This window comes from Pseudonaja textilis, chromosome 5 (genome assembly GCF_049901715.1).
Source record: "Pseudonaja textilis isolate UNSWEBS1 chromosome 5, rPseTex1.2, whole genome shotgun sequence".
Lineage (NCBI taxonomy): Eukaryota > Metazoa > Chordata > Lepidosauria > Squamata > Elapidae > Pseudonaja > Pseudonaja textilis.
The window spans coordinates 43,739,911-43,766,244 of NC_141994.1; the positions used below are offsets into that span (position 1 = coordinate 43,739,911).

The 26,334-nt window shown below is 35.2% G+C and overlaps 2 protein-coding genes across 4 annotated transcripts in view; one reads left to right on the forward strand and one right to left on the reverse strand.

Annotated features, from left to right (window-relative positions):
• NUP205 (nucleoporin 205) overlaps positions 1-14,330 on the reverse strand; it is a 40,765-nt gene extending 26,435 nt beyond the window's left edge. The window contains exons 1-10 of the mRNA XM_026697929.2: positions 14,025-14,330; positions 11,662-11,804; positions 10,328-10,499; positions 8,241-8,385; positions 7,449-7,608; positions 5,862-6,090; positions 4,620-4,784; positions 4,265-4,440; positions 2,991-3,107; positions 1,518-1,655 (exon numbers count right to left, since the gene is read on the reverse strand). Coding sequence (XP_026553714.2) covers positions 1,518-1,655; positions 2,991-3,107; positions 4,265-4,440; positions 4,620-4,784; positions 5,862-6,090; positions 7,449-7,608; positions 8,241-8,385; positions 10,328-10,499; positions 11,662-11,804; positions 14,025-14,052 — 1,473 coding nt within the window. The 5' untranslated portion in view covers positions 14,053-14,330. The remainder of the gene's footprint in view (positions 1-1,517; positions 1,656-2,990; positions 3,108-4,264; positions 4,441-4,619; positions 4,785-5,861; positions 6,091-7,448; positions 7,609-8,240; positions 8,386-10,327; positions 10,500-11,661; positions 11,805-14,024) is intronic.
• Positions 14,331-15,119: 789 nt separating this feature from the next.
• Positions 15,120-24,781, forward strand: POLR3H (RNA polymerase III subunit H). Of its 3 annotated transcripts, none has more exons than XM_026697915.2 (8): positions 15,136-15,324; positions 16,629-16,762; positions 17,450-17,546; positions 18,387-18,473; positions 19,643-19,706; positions 21,007-21,214; positions 21,956-22,015; positions 22,242-24,781. In XM_026697915.2, exons 2-7 carry the CDS (start codon positions 16,652-16,654, stop codon positions 22,007-22,009), a joined length of 621 nt encoding a protein of 206 aa, XP_026553700.1. In that variant the 5' UTR covers positions 15,136-15,324; positions 16,629-16,651; the 3' UTR covers positions 22,010-22,015; positions 22,242-24,781. The 3 variants fall into 3 exon arrangements, 2 of the variants coding, with proteins under 2 accessions (XP_026553674.1, XP_026553700.1); XR_003373832.2 differs by having other exon boundaries at positions 15,137-15,324; positions 21,956-22,077; XM_026697889.2 differs by having other exon boundaries at positions 15,120-15,324; positions 21,956-24,781.
• Positions 24,782-26,334: the final 1,553 nt, after the last annotated feature.

Here is a 26,334-nt window from a genome sequence, read left to right on the forward strand (position 1 = left end):
TGTTAAATGGACATATACGCAATCTAGTTCTTGGGATGCATCTCCAGGATCAAGTGGAAGAAATGCTATAGACTGCAACAGAAACTTCCTCTGTCAGTGCCTCAAAAATGGGGCAGGGATGGGAAAATAAATAATATGTCAATAAGTGAATGGTGTACCAGAAGTGGATCTACAGCATCCAAAATCTTTGTTTCCCTCAAAAACTCTTGAAAAGTGATAGACAAGTGCACTAAATAATAATATACAGTTCTAACATTTTTCTCCCCACTCGCCCCATATACTCTACACCAGGTCAAGTGCCTACCCAGCAGGGGTTTAAATGATGGTTCTTCCACTGAATATTTCTGATTACTGTACAGATTATTATACTAAGTATGCATTTATCTCTCTCAAACTCAAAAAAGGTCTGAACTTCATCAAAAAAGCACAACAAAGAATGTTCTTTCTGCACCAACTCAGGAAGCTCAAACTGCCCAAAGAGCTGCTGATCCAGTTCTACAGAGGAATTATTGAGTCTATCATCTGCACCTCTAACTGTCTGGTTTGGTTCTGAAACCCAACAGGACAGACAGACTTCAGAGGATAATTAGGACTGCAGAAAAAAACAATTACTACCCACCTGCCTTCAATTGAGGACCTGTATGAGTCAAAAAGAGGGCTGTGAAAATATTTACAGACCCCTCACGTCCCGGACATAAACTGTTTCAATTCCTTCCCTCAAAATGATGCTATAGAGCACTGCACACCAGAACAACTAGACACAAGAACAGTTTTTCCCGAAAGCCATCACTCTGCTAAACAAATAATTCCCTCAACACTGTTCAACTATTACAAAGTCTGCACTATTAATCTTCTCATCACTCCTTATCACTCATCCCTTCTCACTTGTGACTATATGACTGTAACTTTGTCACTTGTATCCTTACGATTTTTATTAACTGTTTCCTAGTATGATTTGATTGCTTATTGTACCCTATGACTATCATTAAGTGTTGTGCCTTATGATTCTCAACTCCTGATGAATGTATCTTTCTTTTATGTATACTGAGAGTATTTACACTAAGACAATTTTTTTGTGTTTCCAATCACACTTGGCCAATAAAGTATTCTATTCTATTCTATTCTATTCTATTCTATTCTATTCTATTCTATTCTATTCTATTCTATTCTATTCTATTTCAGATAGGGTTGTATTTTATTTTTAAAACAGTAAGCAAAACTAAAGCTACATAGAATTTATGTAATATTTTAGATCATCTTCATAACTACACTTTAAACAAATGCTGAAACATAGAGACTGGTACCGGTATTTAAAGAGGGGGGCGGGAAAAGGGGGTTAGTAGTCCACTCTAATTTCAAAAAAGGATGTGGTAATTTCTTAATAATAATTTCTTCTCAACAGGGCTCTTCCTTTAATAGTGGAGACAGTTCACAAAGATGTTTCAAGAAAACTACCCAAATTAAACAAAGACATTTCAAATCACAGGCATTCCAAACAAAGAAGCCATTTTTCTAACCTGACGCTGAGGTGGTCTTTGATGGGCTATCCCGAGATATGAACCTATGATAGTGGAGCTCTGCAGAGAGTCTGAAGGACACCAATATTCAAGAGCAAATTCCAGATGAAAGGGATCTTTCTTGTATAACTCAGCAATCTTTAAAGGAAGAAAAAATAAAAAAATGTATTTCAGGAAATGTATAAGGTGGTCCTTAGTTAACAGCAGCAATTAGGATTGGAATTTCTCTTACTAAACAGTGCAATTATAAAGCATGATGTCATGTGACCACACCGAGGAATTTAACATAATTCCTATACAGGATCACTTAAGTTTAAGTTATATGCTCTTTTAAAATCTATGGAATCTTTTCAGATGTTAGTGAGCAATTATGATAAAGGCATATTGTTAAAAATCTCTGGAATCTTTTCATCTTATTGAGCAATGTTGATAAAGGTAAATTATAATTTGCTTAACACAACTTATATAATAGACTATATTTTAAGAGATAAACCTACATTCAGATATTCATTCATTGACATTCATTGACATTCAGGTAATACCGAGAAAGGCAGGAAAGAGAAGGATAATGAGAGAACTAGGAAAATTAAACAAAAGCATACAATAGAAAGTAAGAAAGATATCTCCCTCCCATTGCCATTCTTTTGGCTATGTATAACACATTCATTTTATGCCAAGAAAATATATTCCAAGAAACAGGAGCCAATAGAAAATTGTGTTGGCTTAATGAGAAGTAATTGCATATCATTTCTCCATAAGCCAATATAGAAAATTCATCTTAAGAAATAAAGGGGAGATTAAGCCATTATATAGCAAGAAAAACAAGCCCTTTGCTGTTCCCTTCATAAAACAGTTTCCTTTCCCTAAAGTAATGATAGGAGGGAAAAGCATAGTTAGACTTCACACCAAGCATAGCAATAAATCTCTACAGTAGTGTTTCCCAAATTTCTTCCAATAAATTTATTAAACATTATAGTAAAAATAAAAGCTACAAAAACTACAAATCATTATTGTCTGGCGATTTTTGGGAACTGAAATCTACACATTTTAAAATTGCTGAAATAGAGAAATGCTGCTACAGATACTCAAGCCCACATCCATTACTTACAGCAGAACTTCATAGACACAGATACATAAACTATTTTATGGCAAAATATGAAAGTCAATATTTGTACAGCTTTGCTTATTGAAGAACAAAGAAATCAGTTTGTCTGTTCTGAGGTTTAAATTCTAGATGAAGGCACACCAACCTTTCCAGGAAGAAATTAAAAAATATGGTTTAGTTACAAGACTTTCTTCTGTTGCTTTCTTTACTTTTAAAATGTTGTGCCCTGAGGAAATTAGGTTAATAAAAATGTTATGTATATAAATGACTATATATGTAGTTAAAAATAAAATTTTAAATACATTTTAACATAAATATTTCGCTATGTTTTTAAAGAAGTATTATTAAAAATAAGAACATTAACTTACTAAAAGCATCAGATGTTCTAAATCCCTTCTAACAGATATAGGTGGTTCATTACCTATCTGTATACTCATATGAATCATACGAGCATCTTCATCAGCACGGTTTCTCAGTTGTTTCACCTATACAATAGGTCAAGCAAATAAAGAAGGAAAAAAAAATCTGTATGATTTACCAACATTAGCATTTTAAATTTAAGACAGAATAAATGAATGAAAGGACAGAGTATTTTTTAAATTAAACATATTTATTCTGCTTGAATAGCTTAAGCCCCATCTGAGACCAGCATTTTGATTCTCGAAGAAATCAATCACTGGATCCTTGCAATTAATAATCCAACCCAGAAATAATATTGAGCCTTAAGAACAAGCCTTTAATAGACTTATCCAAAGCCCTTTAAAGAGACCCATATTTGTCAGTATGTAAAAATCACATTGATATATGAATCTTTAACATACCCTATATAAGGCAAGACACGACTTTTGTCATTATTCTACATGTGGAAAATGTAGAAAGTTAATCATACAATTATAACTCCTGTTGAAATCAATATTCTATTTCTGAAGTATTTTCTATACAATCCAAAAGATTAATTGTTCCAAGGGAGGTTTTTTAAAAGGCAACTGGACTTTCTTATTTTTTCCTTGAAGATATTTTGCTTTTCATCCAAGAAGCTTCTTCAGTTCTGACTGAATGATGGGGAATGGAAGGATTTATATTCCTTGAAGTCATCTGGTTATTAGCACTCTCCCTGAGCGTTGTTGAGGCTATGGGGAGTTTACCTGTGCCCTAAATCAGTGTGAAAATGGGTGTTCAAAGAAGGTTCCATTGGAGACACTTCAATGATTGTAAGAGGAATGTTGTAAACAGTCAATAGACAGATAATAACTAAATGAGGACCACTTATAACTGTAGATTAATAAAATATAACATTTTGACTTACTCCAAAGAACTCAAATTCTATCTAATTATATAATACAGATGAAGAAAAATAATTATTTTAATACATTCAGAAAAGACACCTTCAATATAATAGTTTATATTTTTTTTCTTTTTAATTAAGTCTATATTTAGATGAATAGTCAGATGCCCTTTGTTTGAAGGGCACGTGTCATTCCACATACGTTTATTTTTAAATCAAATTTTTTTCTCAGTTTAAAATCTTCCCTAAAATGTTTAGACATGCTTTTTTCAAATTATGTAAATAAATTACACTGAAATATTTGATCTATTTATATTCAAGATAATTCTAACTTAGCTCCCTCCCTATAAAACTTACTTTCATTGGCATGAGGGTAAGGAAATCTGTGATAAGGTTGTGGATTCTACGGATGTAAAATTCTTCCTGATAAAAGTTTTCTGCTCTCACTACAGATTCAGTGAGGAATAGAAAAACATTGTCTGCAATTGCTAACTCTGCCATTGCTTCATCAGCTTCAGTGAATTCCGCAAATGCTGCAAAGAAGAAAGAACAGAAGAAGCAATGTCATAACACATCACACTTCATAGGAAATACCCATCAGAAATGCCATTTTAATCAGTAGAACGTGTGCAGATTTGCTTCCTTCATTGAAATGAAGGCAGGGGAGTGGAACTGAGTTCCTTGACTAAATACCACTTTTAATCCAATTTACCTGTCACATCAGAGAAGTGTGAAATTCCACGCAAAGTTAGCGCCCAAGCTAACCTAACAGTAGCTTGAAGTCCTGGTAGTTTCCAAGGTCGAGATTCCTGAAGGCGTGTATGGATTGCTGCTATATACTGTCTCTCTGTTAGCAGCGGCAACTGGCGCATCAATTCTAAAGCAACAATAAAAAGTATCTACCAATGAAATGGTCCAATTCCATTGAAAATTAAAAAAAAATACTTAATTTGTCTCATTTTACACCATATTAGATCTTGGATACACAATGTTCATTGTGTATCATGACTGGGTTCAAGCATGCAAATCACATTATGGCTTAATGTGGTATAGAAGCACAACCAATAAAAAGTTAAATTCAGAGATAAAATAAAATGTACACTGGATTTTCATTTTAACACAAATGGACTTCTATAAATAAATGCATAGTTATTGTTTAGTGTTATACTTCTTTGAAATTTCTCTGCTAAAAAAGAATTCGCTATCAATTTAATTGGCTAATGAAACATTTGATCAGAAATTCTTCCAGTTTAGATCATTTATTTTTCAGAAGACTTTAGACATAAATGGTCATCAGTCACTTTGTTTAGTACTGTTGCAACTTTGAATGGTCACTAAATGAACTGTTGTAAGTCAAGGACTACCTGTATTACAATTGGGAAGTAAACTCAGGAATAGAAAATCCACTTAACTACCATCTAATTCCCATAAATTTATAAATGATAAGTTTCTATCTACAAGATAGGGTCAGTTCCTACTTTTTATTTTTCATCTAGTGTAATAGTTCTTGGCCTAATAAAAATTCAAGAAATGGTTATATAACAACAGCTGCAATCTATTCCATTGTCCATGAAAAGACCCACTTCCTTTCTAAATCATGAAAAGGCCGCTAGAAAAAAAAAATGTCTGCAACCTAATATCTTATGAGATAAACTTATTCTAAATGAAAAATTGCTGAAAAAACTCTAACCCATCTCTTATATCTCATTAAAACTTGCTATAGCCTGTCCTAGCCTTGTTAGGAAGTAATCATTTCAGTGTGCAAAAGTTTCTGGACACTCTTCTCATATCTGAGAAACTATCCTTTTTAAAAAGTCTACCATAGAATCATAGTAATATAACAGCTAAGATAAATATGTAAGCAATGAATATTTTTACTTGTAGACATTTAATTATAAATTAATGACATATATGAATGGCATCTTTCAGTACCAATTAAAATGGAAAATATTACCATCTCGATCTTCAGTGATCTGTTCTAGAAAGCTGACATCAAAACAATACAGAACAGCCAAAAGTAATGCCAAGTTTACTCTGTCCAATGTCCCATCAGCTTCTACAGTTACTTTCTCCAAATAACTAATAAGGATTAAAATATCATCACGACTTAGTGGTGACTGGCAAGTCCAAACAAACAAGCTTTCAGCCAGTGCCTGCCGACACTCCTTGATAAGATCAGCAACCTAGTTCAAAATAAAATATTATTATAATTGCATAGGCATACAATTATTACACTTGAAAGCATGCAATTTTATATTGTGCCATTCTATTACTGAACTAGCAAAGATGCATTTCACACATAACAGCAGTGAAAGGAGCAATAGAATCAGCAAGAGACCAGTTCACTGCTAACCCAAAATTGTTGTGACTTGAACTGATCTCTGAGGCTAAGCAAGATAGGCTCTGACTAAAACTGAGGGAACTGCTGGGGCATTGCTGGGCTACTGGTGGGAAATGGAAAAAAGCAATGAGAAACCACTTCTGTGACACTTTCAATAAAATTGCATGGTGAAAATAATTAGGACTGAAAGCATTATGACATTTGTCTTAATGGAATTACAATGGGACCGAAGTATGTGAATTCAAGATCACACGTGTAACACTAATTTGCAATTTAGTATTCCATATACGGGTTGCATCTACAGTATATATTTAAAACACATAACACATTTTACTGTTCTTATTAGGAATTCATCACTGACAATTGAAAAAAACAGTTATATACACATACATTTGTACTATATTGTACTATAAGAGCAAGAAGCAACAATACTATAAATTATCACAGACTTTAGCACTGAATTTATAATTGAATTAATCTTAGATTGGCATGTATGTATGTATGTATGTATGTATGTATGTATATGTGTGTGTCTGTGTGTATAAGAACACACCACGCACACACAGTGTGGTCATGTGATAAAATTATACCCTTTTGGCTAATTTTTTTTGGGAGAGATAAGAATCACTGAGCAAAGAATTAAATGGTCTCCAGAGTTAGGCTTCTTGCATTTATTTAGGACCAAACCATACGTTTTTAAAAAATAAAGAACTGATTACTGTTATCTATTTAATTTTAGCAAAGCAATCATTGTACAACAACTGCTGCATTTGGAACAACACATTTATTTATTAAATTTATATACCACCCATCTCATGTCAATCAGCTTGAAAGCATCATAAAAACAGAGGTACAAACATTAAATATTAATATTAAATTAATCAGGCTTCAGAAGCAGAAACCATAATTTCATCAAATTTTGTTGCCTTATTTGGTTTACCTTACTAGCAATAGGCTATAATTTAATAAACTCTTCATTATGGCATATTTTCACCTTTATAGCAGCCACCTCTTTGTGCACATCGCAGTAGATCTTTTTTGTATTTCTATCTTTTTCTTTACATGTACCTTGGTTTTATGTTAATGTACACTAGTTACCTGATACTACTTGAAATTTTAAAAAATGATTTTGAAACAAATGCTGCTTTTCTAATTGTATTCCAATATTAAAAGTACTATATGTATTTTAAAATTATTTACCTCTTTGCGATGTTTCTCACTACCAAGGCCTCGTTCTTTCTGTAATTTTTCAAATTCAATGTTCACATCAATTTGAGATACCAAAGTCAGAATTTTATGAGTTAAACCCTGCTCCATCAATTCATCTGTAAACTGTGTTGTTATGGACACCAACTCAGGACTGTAATTGAAAGAGAAAGTAGTGTCATAACTAACTTTATTTTGACATGCTAGTGAATGCTCCTGAGTACTGTAGAACATTAGAAATTAAGTTATATTAACAATATTAGGCTTTCAAGAGGACAAGTGATAAAAGTTGGAATCACTAAGTTTTGAGGTAGAAGCAAAATGGCAACATAACAAATTGTATCACAGATGCAAAGACTGACTCATGTGCTCTGCAGCACTACACAAGTACTATTTAAACAAAAAAATAGTTATAAATCATAGGCCGTTGACTTGTTTTCTTGATTCACATGGGAAAATATTCAAATTAGATTTCCTTCACCTGTACCTTATAAATGATGTAAACTGCTGTACTACCTCAGTTTTTTTAACTCATCGGGCTCATGCATGCATATACTAGACACTATAGAGCCAAAACGGAGCTGTCAAAATAAAGACTATTATGAGGAAGACAAAAAGATAAAAACAATACATAATACACTGCATAACTATATAATACTATATAAATAGTATATAAAATAGATGCAACTTTCCCTTCGACTGCAAAAGTCAGGCTTTGAACAATCCAAGTTCAAAGTAAATATGCTGCTAACGTCTAAGATTTTTCCAATCTCTTTGAAGACAGACCTGAGCTCTAGTGTCCATGTCTTGCCTCTACGAGACTGGATAAGTGTTCTCAATGAATTCGCAATGCATCGCTTCCCATCCCAGTATAAGAGAACAGCTACTAAACCCCTAGTGAGACCTGGGAAACGAGGCTGCTGGTGTTCTCCTAAAAAGGAAAATAAAGTTGCAGTTACATATGAGGTCACGGCTTCTGATGCTTTTCATTTTCTTATTTCTCCTGTACCCAGTTTCAAATATTAGGGAAGGGGAGCAGAATATATGAAATATTCCTTAATAAAATGTTCAAATTCACCTCTGACTCAGCCCTCTGCAATTTTGTACCCATTACTAATATTCTAAAAAGAGTAACCAAGGGGACAGCCCTCTTCTCTGCCATGTGTAAACTGACTCTGCATCATGGTAAGCATGTTTCCCAATTCCTACAGAAAAAGGAAAGGCCAACCAATTTGTCCATCAAAACTGAAAGCGTGACAACTAAATGTATATAAGCACTCCACAATACCATTACAGTAATAGAGCATGTAGCTTACACAACAAAATGTTCCTGTATCCTATCTCTACTCTTTCACTATAGCTAATAACCTTTCTCTACTATTTCACTAGTTACTATATGAGTATCTGCAAGTTTCTCTTAGTAACCTAAAAATAAATGCTTTTGGTAAGGCTTAAAGACACAGAAAATCACTACTTTTCAAAGTAACCTATTAAAATTGTTATTAAAACATGCTATTTTAATTTTATATTGTTTTTATTTCCTGTAAGCTACCTTGATTCACCATGAGTGAGTAGATAGCAATATATTTTTTAAAAGATAAGTAAATAAATGACTTTTGGGGAGGAAATTATATGGGAACATTTTTCAATCTAAAAGGAGCAACATACAGTTTTTAGGCATATTCTAGGACCTTCTCAGCCTTCCTAGCTTATTTTACTAGTACAATGAGTCAAATACAACCAACAATTTCTGGATACATAGTAATACTTAACTATACTTAAAACTGGACATATGATATAGCAATAGTACTTAGACTTATATACCCCTTTATAGTGCTTTACAGCCCTCTCAAAGCAGTTTACAGAGTCAGCATATTGCCCCCAACAATCTGGGGTCCTCATTTTACCCACCTTGGAAGGATGGAAGGCTGAGTCAACCTTGAGCCTGGTGGGATTCTATCTGCCAAATTGCAGGAGTAGCTTGCAGTACTGCACTCTAACCACTGGGCCACCAAGGGTCTATAACCCATATGTATTTATTTTATTTGAAAAAATTATATGCTGCCCTTCAAAACAACATTTTCTCAGGGCAAGTTTACAACATTTGAAAATCATTTATGAAATTGCATATTGTATAATAAAAGTGTGGGCAGACACAATTTTAAATGCTGTACTGAAACAAGTGTAAGCATTAAACATTAAACACTTTCATATGTTTAGATGCTAGTAAAGTTTTAAAATATATATCTCTAGGTTAAAAAAAGAGATACTGTGTCTTGCTCAGGCAGAATTTTCTAATCCAAGGTTGCTGGATTAGATGACTACTTCTGCAGAGAGAAACCTGCTATTCCTAGCATAGGGAAGTACCTGGAACAAGATGCTTGATATTTATTTATTTATTTTTACTGCCTATTCGCTGACTAGAGGCGGCTTACAGAATGTAAAACCATATTTAAAATAAAAAACAATAAAAACTAACAAAAAGAATCAAATAAAATAAAGTACAATAGAACAAAATCTGGAAAAAAATAAAAAAATCACCCCCAACTCCCATCCCCCGCCCGAGGACAGCAGATCACAGGAGCCATTTGATGGGCTCCATTCCGCTCTGGGTTCCCCAGGTCCACTGGCAAAACCAGGTCTTCAGTGCCTTCTGGAAGAGTATTAGAGAGGGGGCCATTCTAATCTCTGGGGGAATGTTGTTTTAGAAAGAGGGGGCCACCACAGTGAAGGCCCTTTTTCTGGGTCCCACCAGGTATATCTCCCTCAGGGATGGGACCAATATGCTTGAGCATTTGGCATTTTAGGAATCCTGAACTATGAGAACACAATCAGAAAATAAAAGAAATGACAGTTGGATCTTATCACTTTACCAGCCAGGAGAAGTTCAACAGCTGCCAATTCTCCAATATCAAAAAGATCACTCAGTATAAAGGCCTCTTTGATGAGCTGTTCTGGTAACAATCGGGTGCCCTGTTGGCCTTGGATAGCAACTCCCTCAGTATTTGCTTTCTGAACTTTTTCATGCTGTTGGGCATTCTTCGGCTACAAAATATTTTTTTAAAAAATATCTAATTATTCTCAAAAATACATTGAAAAAATTATACTAAAACACAGCTACAAAATATTGTACTAGGAGATACAAAACTAACCGTTTTATGGATAGAATGTTCTGGGGAATACTGAATTAGTCTACTTTTATTCTGGAATGCATCGGAATGTGGTTTGGTAATTTTTCCGGAACGGAAAAGTTGATAAAAACATCGACCATTTCAGAATTTCCCATAATATTCTGCCCATGAATAAATTCTGCAAACATGTGCATAGAATATTTTAAATCAATGACCAAACTCCAATATGTTTCACATTTCCTAACATCTTTAATACATTAAAACATAATCTATAACTGATTTAAATTGACTGATTGTACATTGTACTATATTGTAATAATGTGTACTTAATTTTGGATTTTTTTTTTTATGTCTCTACTCACCATGCTCTGTGAAGTATGGATTATTGGTTAACATGGATACAAGATATCCTGACTATGTGTACCTAGCACGTATACCTTATTTGATGGATAATATATAACTGCATACTGTTTTGCAGGTATTATCTAGATTAGAGATCTCAGCTTTCATAAAATACACATTTAAAATAAAACTTATCTTTGCTCACACTTAAACATACTATCTAAAATGTGCCAAAAAAACTGGCCAATATTTTTGTCATTAACAGGGAGTGTTAAATGTGGCATAGCTAAGATTAACTTTGGTAACTTAACCTTCTCACTAAAAACCAAGTCATGATGGGTAATGGGTATCAATAACAGTACCCATCTTCTAAATTAGAGCAGAATTTTGCTTTTCTACAGATCATTTAGCTATTTTCTTACCAGAGAAATCATTCTTTTAGTTATTGGGCTATTTTTCTGAAGTGATCTGTCATTCCCATTTAACTTGACTGTACTGAGCAATATTATATTCTTCTTTAAAAATACTATCAAAAACCCCTTCCCCTTATCTAATATCAGTTTGTGATGTAAATGTCTATTAAGAAATATTACTTTTACTGCAATATTATTAAAATGCTTCATTCAGACAACATTATATAAAGCTTTAATTCAAAGCATACTTTAAGGAACAAGAATAATATCAACACAATTCTTTTTTACACACCTAATGAAATTTTTTAAAAAATTGTTTACCGGATTTCTGAAGAGTGATATAAAGTCCGCTTTGTGTTTCTTTAAAATCTGATCAAGAACATGTATTGCTTCAGATTGCCTTTTCCATATAGCGTTAACCACTGCTTGCCAAATGTCTTTGTATGGCCCCCACAAACTGGCAGCTGAAAATAATACGTATGTGTTGCAATTTTAAAAAAATACTAGTAAAGCATTGCTACATTATACAACATTTACAAAAAGCATTTAAATTATATTAATTATAAGTGATGGCAGTAGCAAGAGATCTGCTGCCCACAGACAACAATAATTTATTTAGTCATAAATAGCCACACATTAAATGAGATTACAAGTAATCCTTGCTTAACAACTGTCCCTGTTTAATGACCATTTAAAGTTACAAAGATGCTGAAAAAGTAACTTTACAACCAGTTCTCACACTTCTGAACGTTGCAATGCTCTCATGGACATGTAATTAAGTTTGGATGATTTGCAACCAATGGGCATTTACGACCTCACAGAATCCCAGTCACAAATGACATTAGTGCGTTCATAGCCAACTGCCAAAAGCAGAGTCAATGAGAAAGCCAGCAGTAAAATTATAATTTGGGGTTAGATGTCTTGTTTAATGATTGTATCACTGAACAATGGAGTTGCCAGTCCCGATTGTGATTTTTAAGTGAGGATGACCTATACATTATTGTCTTTTCTTGCCATTAATAAACACAACAGAATAGTTCATGCTTCACAAACCAGTAACTGAAACATTAAAGGATGGTATATTCATATGAAATTCAGGTGTATTCAGGTGACCATTTGTTTACCAACATTCAAAGTTAGAAAAGAACTGAATCAGTGGCATCTATGACCAGCCCTTGAAGTTCCAGCTGTGATAGCTTCCTTGCAGTCAGGTGATCGTGATCTGGGTGAACTTAGCTGCTGGTTTCCAACAAGCAAAGTTAATGGGGAACCAAGCAGGTCATAAATGGTGACCATGTGAGCTCACAATAATGGTGCAGGATTTGCTTAATTACATCAACCTATCCCAATTATAGCAGTTAACTAAAGATCACCTGCATACAAATTCCATTGTTTATTGATAGCTCACATCCATCCCACAATAATTCACACCAGAAGAACATTTCCAAAGTATCTGGGAATTGTCAGCTTATGTATTTGTATTTATTTATTAAATAAATTTATATGCTAGCCATCTCACTGTTACAGTGACTGGGTGGCTTATAATATGATAAAACATAAAACAAAATGATTAAAATTACACCAAATAAGAAACTAAAACCCAAGAGAACAGGTGACATAGGGGTGAGGAATCTTCTCTTTACCCTGTCGGCCACCCTCAGCATTGAGCACCTCAGGGTCCCAGGCCAGCTGACAGAGCAAATTTTAAGCCTCTTTTGGAAGGCTAGGATTGTTCTAGATTGAGCAGGGATCATAGCAGCTCTGCTCCTGGACCCTGTCAATTGAAATTCTTTGGCAGATAGGATCCTAAGTAGCGAATGAGATAGGCTGGTTCCACTGGGGTGAGACAACTCTTGAGATATCTTGGGCCCATGCAATAAAATGACTTAAAGATAAGGATCAACATTGTTCGACCAAGGCTTCCCAAGACCGTAATTAAGCACACACTTAATTAAAACAACTTTGTTTTAGTTCAACGCTGGGAATTATTTTCAGAAATAATTATTGTCCATTATTGTTGTAAGTCAAGGACTACCTGTATTGTGGCATGCAAAACCACCACTGTTCCACTGACAAATCAAAATAACCTAAGGACAATAATTCAGATTTCCTCTGGTCCTTTAAAGAACGTTTTAAGAATTCGAATTTTCGTCATAGAAGAATCTATTTTTTGAAAAAACCTCTAGATCCGCTCTCCGTTTTTACTCGTTTTTATGTTATTTTTAATGTAGTGTTATTAGCCGTGTAGAGTAGCTTTTCCCACTTTCTCGGACGCGTTAGTCAAAAAATTGACTGAGATAAATTTGATTTTTTTGATCGGGAGCCGCACAAAGTTGGTTGTAAGATCGGCGGCCCCTGCTGGATCCAAAGGATGTTTTTTTCGGTCCTGTAAACTTTTAGACCAAGACGACGTGCAAGGAAAGCAGCAACCCCATAAATCTTCCTGGAAGTAAATGTCCTTCTCACTTTTGAGCCGCTAAGTAAAACAACTGCGCGAAGCAAAAGGGGAGAGAAACTCATTCATACCAAAGGAAGGTCGCCTTAAAACGATTCATAGTTTTCCATAAATAAGGGGGGAACCGGGTGGGATCGGGACCGCCTCCAAGAAAAGAAAAGAAAAAGACGCCCGAAACCAAACTACCGCTTCTCCTCTCGCTCTCCAGCTCGCCCCTGAGCCTCCCTACCTGAAATTACCGCCAACGGCGCCGACATCTTGGACGCTCCCTCACACGAGCCCAGCGCTTCTACTGCCAGAAGGCCCGGAACGCCAAGCAGGCAACCTCTGTGATTGCCGGGTAGCGCTATTATTAATCTCCCGACACACCACTCGGATGCTTCGGCATATCAGGGATAATTCCACCTCCTGCTTACTTCCCACAGCACGGTTAGCAGATGGTGCCTTTGGCTCGTTAAATAAAAATCGACATATTTATTTAGCAGTAGAGCGATAGCCACACGTCCAACAATTAAAACAAATCAGGACCTAGAGGTGTAATGAATGCTGGGAATTGTAGTTCGGCCCAATACGATAGAAGCGCGGGAAATCGAATGAGCACTGCAACGGAGTGGGACAAATCTGATTCGTTGGCTGAAACGATGACACGGATTTCTCCGCAAATATATAATTTTGTTTAAAAATATGGGTAAGAGACGCGATTATATAAAAAAGATACCTTTGGTACATCAGCAATGAATAACAGATTGATTAGCAAGTTCTAACCTCTCTTTCCTTTAAAAAGCCAATGTGGCATGTTAAGTTTCTCCCTCGCACACGTTGTTTTCACAATAACTCAGTGAACTGGATTAAATAGAATTGCCCTGATGATTCTCACCAACGTTATTGAAACATCTCGTCACGGTTTCCGTGAGATTAGTTATTTTTTGGGCAGTGTTTTTGACAAGGCGTGGATTTTTATACATCAGTTTCCCTCTTCCTGTTTAACATACCAGAATTCATGGGTGTAAATAGAGCTGAACTCTGAATGCCTTTTCAAACACATTCAGGCTGATATCCAATGTAGAATCCAATGAACTTAAATCTGAACGTATTTCAAACAAAAGCAGCCTGACATTATCCAATTACACCGAAAAAAAATATAACCACCGCTTCATGAAGCAAGGCTTATAACCGTTAGAAATATTAGATAGAAAGGGGGAATTCTTAATTCCCCAAACTACTGGAGTAGACCTGCTGGGGGCGGACTCTTCGGACCGCATGGGTTTGCTTCCTATCTTTTCTTTCCTTTACACCAACTCGCTAGTGGCTTGTGCGTGTTCACTTTTGGAAAAGCTTCCGGGGCAGGCTGTTAACCCCCGCCTTAATAAAAGATGCTGGCGTCCAACTGACGGCTGATGGTTTGGAGGTTGGTTGTCTCTCACATAAAGGTCGTCTGTGGAACTGCGCAGCTCTACTCCCATTGTGGTCGAAGAGAACCAGCGACCCAGAAGAAAGTGTTGCCCCGGAGATCGGATCCGACGATGGGGGTAAGTGGGAGACCAAGAGGAACGAGGAAGCCGAAGCCACTGGCCGTAGTTCTCTCTTCTCCTCCCTCTGCCTAAGCTCCTCGATCTTCTGATTGAAAGATTGCCCGCATGCGTGTTAACGCACGAGCAAGAACTTGAACTTAATGTCAGTGGAGATTCTCCATTGTCCCAAAGGTGGGCTTGCAAAGGGCCAACTGGACTGTCTTGTTTTTCTTTGAAGATGTTTCGCTTCTCATCCAAGAAGCTTCTTCAGCTCTCAAATAGAGTAGACTAACAGAGTTGAAAGGGATCTTGGAGGTCTTCTAGTCCAACCTTCCTGCTTAGGCAGGGAACCTTGTACCATTTCAGATGAATCTCTTATTTAAAAAAAGCTGATGAACTAAAGAAGCTTCTTGAATGAGAAGTGAAACATTTTCAAAGAAAAACAAGAAATTGCAGTTGCCTCTTGAAAAAGCGTCTTTGGGACAACTTGAACATCCGTTTCCCTGCTCTAACCATCCTGATTTTTTAATTCAGGACATTGCAAATGATCTAGAACAGCATTTCTCAATGTCCACAACTTTTGGCTTTACCATTTGAGAGCAAACTCATCTTTAGAAAATGTTTCTTTATAATCTCATAAGGTGCCTCAGTGCTTTAAAAGGGGATATGTGTGTCAGTTTAAATAGCCTTTTTTATTGATGTTTGTACTGTTTCCCATATAAATAGGCTTAAATTGAATGAATGTTCATTTGTTTACTATCACAGTATATTATAAATGCTTTTTAAAAATGGTGTAAATTTTAGAAATCTATTTTTTCTCATTTTGGAACTATTTTTCATAATTCTACTGCTCTGTTTTATGCTTCTTGATTTTTGCAAAGATGTATTTATTGGAAGTTTTGTCAGTTATTAAAACAATTAGCAATTTTAATATTACAGAACTAATTTCTAAATGGGGTTGGGTTCTATATATGATTAGCAGAATGTAACTACTCATTGAGGTAATTTCTTTCAAATGCTCTGCTGGATGGAGTTCCCTATTGTATTAAAATAAGCAGGAATCCAGTGATGGCAATTCTCTTGATGAAACAGCAACTAGTCTTCTGGAAATGCACCATTTTCCTTAATTATATTGGTCTAGTATTGATTTGAAAAAATGCCAAGTATGACCAGTGTGAGAAAAAATATATAAACATTTTACTGATCCAACAAGGGACAAAAGTGCCATCAAAGCTCACAAATAGCAGCGCTGTAGATGAGGTGATAAACATGCTCATTATTTTCCTAAAGGCCTTAATTTCTTTTCTTTTTTTTCGATCTAGGGATAGTGCTTTTGCTGGCCACCATGTTTGTGTTAGTAGAAATGACAGATACAGTGCGAATACCTCCATGGCAGTTTGAAAGAAAGCTTAATGATGCAATCACTGAAGAGTTAAATAAAAAGTTGGCTAATAAGGTAATTATTAGAAGTTTAAACATTGATTCTAAATACCTCATCAAGCAATTAATGCATAATTTTATGTCAGGATAATTCATATATTTGATGAAATACCGTAGACTATAGTATATGGCAACATGCCATAATAGAAATGTGAATTTTGAAGAACCTATGAAATGCAGTTGTAAATTACTGGAATAGGGATGAGCGAGCTTGTGGTATCCTTATTTTAAGTTACAATTCCCATAAGCTGCAAGCAACAGTGATCAGGATAACAGTTGGACATTAGTGGACATTAAGAAGTATGTTCCTCAATTAGAAATATTTTGAAAAATGGCTTCCAAATTTTCATCAGTTTGTTTAATACATTTCTTGTACTGTTAATACATAGTAGTACTATAGAAATTATTTGCAGTTCAGCACAAAAGGAAATGAAGGAAAATAGGACTGGCTATTCATGTTTCTTTCTATTCATCTCCTGCTCCAGGGATTGTTTGTCATGGTTTTGTTTGTTTTTAATTCTTATACATGTCTTGGAATCACCTGGGTGAGATATTTAAAAATAAAAATGACATAATCACTTTATTAGTTAGATTCAGTTATGTGGCTTTTCTTTTGAGCATAATGCTTACATGAACTTTCTAACAATTGCAATTTGTTGCTCTCTGGACCTCCCCCATTTCTTTCTCATTCTGCTATATTCAGGTTGTATATAATGTTGGCCTCTGTATCTGTCTATATGACATTACAAAGCTGGAAGATTCCTACATATTTCCAGGAGATGGTGCATCACACACAAAAGGTTTGACAACGATATATCTAAGTTTGACCTCTTCAGATTTGTGGAGAAACCACAAAACTCAATATTTAATTAAAAATATTTAACTCCATTTTATTCTTGAAACCATTTTTCCTTAATATAAAGTACAAGTATTTATGATTTATTCCATGTGTTGTTGTTCTATTCTAGAGAATTAAGGATTTGTCATCGTATGATATATCCTAGTTCAATTTTTTGTTAACTTAGTATGATAGTGAATTAGCTTATGATTAAATTCAATATGTTATATAGTAATATTAAGCAATTCTTCATTATTAAGGCAGATATTGATGTTTGAGAAATCATGAACAAATTGACACATTCTGTAGACATTCAGCTTGCTAATGGAGCTATTTTTACTATTCTAATACAAATATGCATTTTAAAAAGGGCATTTAATAGGTTCAGTTTACAAAAGAAATATCTGCAATGTCATGTCTATGACAAATCTATCTGCAGTTTATTCATAATATAGTAAAGATTCATTTATTAGACCTATGTTTTAATTTAATCTTTTAATTTGGTTTTTGTTTTAATTACTTTAATCTTTTAAAAGGAAAAGAGAAACTATATAGAAAGTACAAAATGCATATATGACATGGAAAAGTTTGCAAAATAGTGTAACATCAATGGATCAATATCAGTGGATTAGAACAAATTTAAAGACAGTTTAATGACAGCTAAACACTTTAGTACTTTCAAGCCTGTTACATTTAACTCTTATTAAAATCAGTATTTAAATTAGTTAATTGCAGTATGCAATAAAAATAAACAATAGGTAAGGTTGGGTTGTTCAGATTTCTGATGTTTGCTGCTTTTTAGTACATTTTAGATATGTTGTATTTCATCCATTTTTGGATGAAATTCTGGTCGGAGAGATAAAAGGCTGCAGTCTTGAAGGTGTACATGGTAAGTTATTTTTTTTAATTATTTAAAATGACAATAGTTACTACTATTTTTTTTTTCAAAGATGTGCCTCCATGTACCATAAAGTAATAAAAACTAGTGGAAAGTATTTATGTTGTGGTGTGTAACCAAGGTAACCAAGATTTATTGAATTTCTTGTATGAAAACAAATCTGGAACTAATTGATTCCTGTGTAATTGATTAATTTCTTGTCTACTGTTTCAGCCATTTTATTTCTGTCATTTAAAATCGATCTAAAAATTTCCTCATAATAGTTTATGTTATGTAGAAACTTTGGGGATAGCAGAATCAAACTGACATCTTGGATCAGAGAGCAATTACCAACATATTTGCTGTATTATTTGATAGTGTTTTATTCGGTTTTCTGTAAAATTATACAGACATGTCTCTTTAATCCAGAAGTGGCAAGCACCTGTAGTCACTGTAACCTTAAGTATAATATTGAGTATTACATGTAAAATACATAATTAGTGGTATGTTTGATATATAATAATAATAATACTTTATTTGCGGTCAGCTATGTTTGATATATAGTTTTTATTTTGTAAATACACTTTAAAACTTAGAGCTGAGCAGTTTTAACTAGATTTAGGCAGTCCCTGACTTAAAGCAGTTTGTTTAGTGACTGTTTGAAGTTACAACACTGAAAAAAGTAACTTATGACCATATTTCACACGGCTGTTGCAGCATCCCCGTGCCATGTGATCAGAGTTAAGATGCTTAGCAATTGACATATTTATGATGATTGCAGTGTTCCAGGGTCATGTGATCATCTTTTGCAAAATTCTGACAATCAAAGTCAATGGAGAAGCCAAATTCACTTAACAACCAACCATCTTATTAACTTAATTGCAGTGATTCACTTAAGAATTGTGGCAAGAATGTTCATAAAAAAGGCAAAATTCACTTAACAAATGTCTTGCTTAGCCACAGAAATTTTGGGCTCAATTGTGGTTGTAAGATGAGGACTACCTGTATTAAAGTATTACTTTTGAATTTGTCCAGAGCTGATTAGTTTGAATGCTGCAATATTATTTTTAGAGGAGTGTTGTCTTTTTCCCTCTCACATATATTATTGGACAATCTAAGGCTTAATCGGGTGCTATTATGATGTATTTAGGTGGCTACTTCATTCATTGATCTTTCCACAGTTTCTCTTGGGTTCTTTGATGACATACTCATTCCTCCAGAATCTCTTCAACAGCCTGCCAAATTGTATCCTTCAAGTAGCTTTATAAAACAGTACATATAATAATAATAATAGGCAGTAAGAGGCAGAAGAGAAAGAACTGGGGGGTGGGGAGCCACAAAATCAACGACCTCTAAATAGAAATAGAATGACTGTGGAAAAAGAAGGCAAAGATAGTATCAAACATAATGGCATTTGGAGTATGATTGCAAAACAACTGGAGCACCATTTGAACACCATCAGCATTAAAAAGTCACCATTAGTCAATTGTAAAAGGCAGCTTTTCCTGGTTTACATCCAGAAATGATACCTTGAACACCATCAAACAACACCTGCACTTTCCAGGCCTTCAGGAAGGACTTGATAGGTGGGTAAAAATGCCAAATCCAATCTGAACATATGGTTTAATGTGCAACCAAGTAAATTAATAATGACAATTCTTTTCAGATCAGGCTTATTTCTGTTTTATTTTTTTTAAAGTTTGTTTACTTCGTTAGAAAATATTTTATTTCAAGCCTCAGCCTTAGCAAAATCAGCAAGAATTATCTTGGTAAAAACGCAGTAGAGATGAATTTAGGGAGACATGAACAAAATACTTCACATTATATGTCTTAATGAAGTACCTTAGTATTATAAAACTTACAGATAGGCTGTTTAAGCTATTGATTCTAATTATTAAATCTGGAATCCACAGGAAAACATGATTGCCTAGTCTTGTTTGAAAACATCCAGTGAATGTGAGTCCTCTATCTCCAATGCCGGGATAGGGAAACTTGGCTCTTTTATCATTTATGGACTTCAACTCCCAGAATTCCTGAGTGAGCCATAAAAGGTTCCCCATCCCTGGCCTACTGGTTTTTCAGTTGTGGGGGAAATCAATTTTTGACTTGGATGGGACTGTTTAATAGACAAATGTGGGACATATTCTTTATATGGGACTGTTTAATATACAAATGTAGGACATATTCTTTATATGGGACTGTTTAATATACAAATGTAGGACATATGTCCTACATTCATATATTAAACAGTCCCGTTCAAATCAAAAATTGATTTCCCCCACAACTGAAAAACCAGTAGGCCAGGGATGGGGAACCTTTTATGGCTCACTCAGGAATTCTGGGAGTTGAAGTCCATAAGTGATAAAAGAGCCAAGTTTCCCTACCCCTGTCCTATGCTTATTGGTCCCATTAAAACATCTTAACCCTCAACCAGAATCTGTCCTTCTGCAACTAAAACCAATACTCCATGCCCTACCCTATAGGACATTAGAGAACAGTTCTTTGCTTTTTTTGCCACATTGCCTTAACCTTTTCATGTACCCAGCGATGAAACAGAACAGGTATGGGTTTGGGAATATGAGACTGAAGAAGGAGCTCATGACCTGTATATGGATATGGGAGAAGAAATACGTTTCCGTGTAGTAGATGAAAATTTCATTGATACATCTCCAACAGGCCCAAGCTCTGTAGAGCCTTCCACATCTAGTGGCACTGAGGAGACACAGAAGAAAGAAGCACCCTATACTATTGTGGTATGTACTTTTCTTTGGAACTTATTAAAATGAAGAGCTTTACTAATACCTAAATAGAGAAATAAAAGGGAAATGCTATGTCAAATCAAGTTTAATATCTAGTAAATAATCCATATAGTTTTGGTAGAAGCAATACACATTACTTTCCTCTGGAATATGCACAGACACTCATACAAACCTATTGTCTACAACTTGAGATTTCCTAGTGATCTTCCCTTCAAGTATAAACAGCTCTAATTCTATTTAATTAGTCATGAGGGGAGAAGAACTTCCAATTATAGTTGATTTTATAACAATGTGCAGAATGTTTCATTTTGAACTATCTGGAGCATGAAACTTTTCCAGAACAACCTGTTTCCACTGTGAATCTACTGTTCCTATTCTGCAATCAAGTTGCAATTCTGCAATTGGGGGAAGCTAAACACAAAACATTTTGTACTCCTGTAGTTTATGCTTGCTTGCTTAGAACAGAGGGAAAGAGAGTAGAATGTGAAGGTATAGCTTAAGTATGGAGCTGAACAATATATTTTGGTCAAATGTTTTGCATTCGTGGAATGTAAAGCGGCACAGATTTTTGTTTATGATTGTACGAAATCTGTATGGTCTAGAACCTAAGTATTGGTAGATATTTATGCTACTTTTTGAACAGTTACAAAGGGATAGCCTGGAGAGCGAGTGTCAACTCAAAATATATTTAACACATATTAATTCAAATGTTAATTGTTACAATTTTTCATTAAGGGATCTATCAGTGAACCCGGTCTGGGTCTTCTATCCTGGTGGACGAACAGTTAATTGAAGGTAAAGATGGACAGTTTACACTGAAAAAGCCAGGAGATGCCTTGATCGACAGTTGCAGAATGGTAACTTTTTCCCCATTTCTGCTTTATATTAAATCAAGTCAATCTGATCGAGATATAGAAATAAATGAGTGCGCTTAGTGGAATGTCATCAAAACAGAATAAATATGCATCATAACTCTAGAACATTGCTGTAATAATCCTGATACTTTTTTCCACCAATATAGGATATAAGCACCTGGGAATGGTATGTTAGCTGAAAAGAAAAAAGAAGATCCTCTAAATTAAAAAAAAATACAAAGACAGTATTCTGAAGGATTGACCTCATGCTGCTACAGTTCATTATGAAAATAAATGTTAAAAATGACTCATACTGAAAAGGCACCACTTTTTTTCCCAAAGGATAGAAGGGCTGCTTGTTTTTCAAATTCAGACAGGTTGCAGTAAAACTGTGGTATAGCTAGTTGCCTCTTCTCCATTTTGTAACAAATTTGGAAGGGCCACAACCTTGGGTAAAATGGGTAAAATGAATAAGCTGCTTTTCTGCCAGAATTACAGTTAAAATAGACGATAATACTGTATGTATAGCTCAGAGTTGAACTGTAGACTCCTTGGTGTTCTCTGAGCTTTGTTATTAGTTTGCAGACATTTCATTACCCAAACAGTAACATTGGTGAACATTATCAGATGATACCTAGTTGGGTAAAGTAACATTTGCAAGCAAACAACCAAACTCTAGAGAGTAGCAAGGACTCCATACTACAGTCAGAAATTCTGTTTTATCCAGACAACAAAGAAAACTTATTTTTCTGAGAAAATATATAACCATTACTGTTTTTAGCATAAATACTGCAGAGAGACAGATAGCCTCCAGGGATGTTCCATTGAGAAGGGGCATTGGTCTTACCTTAGACACCCTTTCTTAGGGAGTTGACGGGAAAATCCAGATTGGGTAGTCTCTTGTCTCGTTGCTCTTCAGACTGAGTTGAATTCTGAGGACACGCTTCCCTGGTAATGATCCCCAGTTGAAACGAAGCCAAAGCAAATCCTGTTGTCCTTCTCCAGCCCAAAAGTACCCCCTCTGGGACCAGACAGTCCTCAGGGTGGGGCTGGATTCTCCTGTCAACTCCCGAGAAAGGGAGTCTCAGGTAAAACCGATGCCCCTTCTCCATTGTGTCAACGGGAGAATCCAGATTGGGACATACCAAAGCTGGCTGTCCTATGGGCAGGAATTGGTCTGGTCTGGAGTCCCTGCTTCAACATGTACTCTTTGGAGGACGTGCCTGCCGAAGGCCGGCTCCACAGAGGCGAAGGTGTCCAGTCTATAGTGCCGTATGAACGGTGATAGTGATGACCATGTCCTTTGCCACGATTCAAAAGGCAGGCTTATGCGGTAGCATAGTTGTCACAGCGATTCAGAATCTCAGTCTCCAGGTGCAAGCATGGCAACGGCCAGGTAGTTTGCCAGTGGGACCTGAACTTTGCCACAGACCAAAAGGCAGGCTTACGCAGAAACGTTGCTGCCGCGGCGATCTAAAAAATAGGAGTGTGATCGATCCATCAGGGACTCCAGCCCCCTTCCACAGCTGCGGAATGCACCAGCAGGGCCTTGCCCGCTGTCCTGGCCGTCCTCTCAGCAGAGTTGGACAGCCTGCCTGTCAAATTCCCTTTTGTTCCAGTTATCTGTCAATCAAAAGAATCCAGGGATTGGAAGTCCTTTGAGAGGTTCAGAGTCTCTAAGGAAGACATCTGAACAAGCTGAGACTGAGTTGAAAACGGGGGACTGTTACCAGGGAGGCATGTCCTCAAAATTCAACTCAGTCTGAAGAGCACAAGACAAGAGACTACCCAATCTGGATTCTCCCGTTGACACAGTGGAGAAGATAAAATTTTACATACACACATACACATATCTCTATATGTTGCTATAGCTCTTTTTCAATGAAAGAACTTTATATGCAACATTTGTCCCATGTTAAGTATGAAACAGGCCTGGGCCATTTTTCTTGCACTGTAATAGAAATTAAGAATATTAAAAAAGTTCTAACATATTATAAAAAACATCCTTTTAGAACACCTGGTTCTTGCTGACTGTATTTTCTAACAAGTAAGCATCCCAAATTCTAAAAGTTTTCATGATGCTGCAATTCTGTGTTTGTGCAGAAAATTTTCTACTCTTGGTGTTAGTTTTTTGCTCTGATTACTACTGAGATGCAATGTTTTGCTTTCTAATATTGTGTAATGAAAGTTGGTAGAAAAATGAATGTTTAAAATCTAGCTGATAACTATACAACCAGGGTTTTTTCCTGCTGTTCAAAGAAAGAATTTTGGACTAAAGGCAATGATCTTTACTGGTATTAAATTTGCCATCTTTTTTGCTTGTTATCCTTTGATGTTATTTAAATGTAATTAGAATTTTTATATTATGCATCAAAATTTTGATACTTCTTATACAAAATATAAAATTACTAAGAGTTGACAATAATTTTTATCATTTTTCTGACAATTTCTGTGTCGTACTTGCTATTCTATACTGGATCTATTAGACTATGATCTTTGAATTGTTTTAAGACTGGGTTCTGTTAAATTACTTCTACATATACCATACATCTGCTCTTCCTTTGGCAGATATTTTTCCATTAACAGATACTCATTACTAAATTCAGTACTTGAGTGTGGAATAAATTACTGAACACAGTGTAATTTTGGGGTGTGTATATGTATTCTTACAAGCTTGCAATAAAACAATATCAATGTTTTGTGATTATATAGTGTTGAACTTCTGAAAAATTAGGATAGTTGGATATGATTTAATTAGTTTGGTCTCTGCTCTGAAAAATATCTGCAAAAAGAATAGTCTTCAACTAAATGAGTCCTTCAGTATAACACCAATCAAACCTATCATATGCAGCCCCTGCAACAAGGAGAAAGACTTCTGAATTTAATTGGAACTGGGATATCAGTGTCCAATTTAAGCAGCCAATATTGATGTGAAAGGATTACACTGGGAACTATTCAAAACTTACTTTAAAATAATGCGCAAAAAGAGGGGGGGAAAGTGAATACTCATAAAAACTAGATTTACATGTTTCTGTGTCTAGATAGTCAGGTAACAAGATACAATTTTGTCATTTGTAGTATTATTTGTGGTAGTTCCATTCTATACAATCACCTTAAACAGTAACAGATATTGAAACCTCAACTGGAAACATGCCTATCAGAAGACTCAATTTTTTCCCTGCTCTGCATAAGGATGATGCACCACAGGTATTGATTTGCGGTTGCAAATAAATTTGAGTAAGCAAATTCACAATTAGCAGGAATCTGCTATACACATCCACATATGTATTACGTTGTAGAATTATTCACATTTAAATCTATTTATTCAAACAAATGAATAAGTTATTCAGATTAGTCTTGCGTGTTTTCTAACAGGAAAGTACCCTAGAATCATAAAAATGAAATAAGCCATTTATTTTTATAATCCTTTAGTTTATTTCAAAATCAGTTATGTACTTAAGAACATGAATATCTACAAAAAATAGCAAGTCTTTCAGAACAACATATAGGAAATTAATTTGATCCAAAAGAATACCACTGTTAACAGCCATATTGCATGAAAGTAAATTGCCTATTGACAATGATTCAATCCCTCAAGTTCTTCCAACGCATGTGGTTAAAATTGCTCACACAAAAGGTTATCAAAAGGATCAGAAATAATCTTATGAAGTAGAGACATTCTTTGAAACATTCAGTAATGAGGTAGTGGGGAGAAACAATATAATTCTAAGGAAATTCAGTAAGAGGGACAGAGAACAAAAAGAGGAGCAGCTGAAAGACTAAACGGGAGAACTTCATAGCAGCATTTTATTGACGATATTCCATCTGCTTATTCCAACAACACAACAAAGTTATCCTGCTATTACAATATCCTTGTTTGGTGCTTTTAAAATCTTACATTCAAAAAAATAAATAACATATGTAATGTGTGAATGATGAGATTTCACTCATGTTTAAATATAACAAAACTAATCAATGTAATGCACAATCTCTCCCCACCCCCTCCCCCACAAATCATTATGCAGAGAGTAGGAAATTTTACATTTGTTGTCTAGGAAGTTGTTCACTCCTTCAGCCCTTCCCTTGCTGCGTGTTAGGGCTGAATTCCCACGGGTGTGCAAGTGAAGACTGTATGCCAGATCTCCTCACCTGATCTACCTTTTGTACATCTTAAAACTGTAGCAGGTGCGCAACTCACCTTACCTACCTTGCCTTAACCGATTTTAATATGATAATCAAAGAGACTAAACAGCAAAGTAG

Coding starts and splice junctions, on each gene's coding strand:
- POLR3H (XM_026697889.2), top strand. CDS start 16,652: ATGTTTGTGTTAGTAGAAATGACAGATACAGTGCGAATACCTCCATGG. Junction 19,707..21,006: donor CTTCAACAGCCTGCCAAATT/GTATCCTTCAAG, acceptor TCATGTACCCAG/CGATGAAACAGAACAGGTAT. Junction 21,215..21,955: donor AAGCACCCTATACTATTGTG/GTATGTACTTTT, acceptor TTTTTCATTAAG/GGATCTATCAGTGAACCCGG.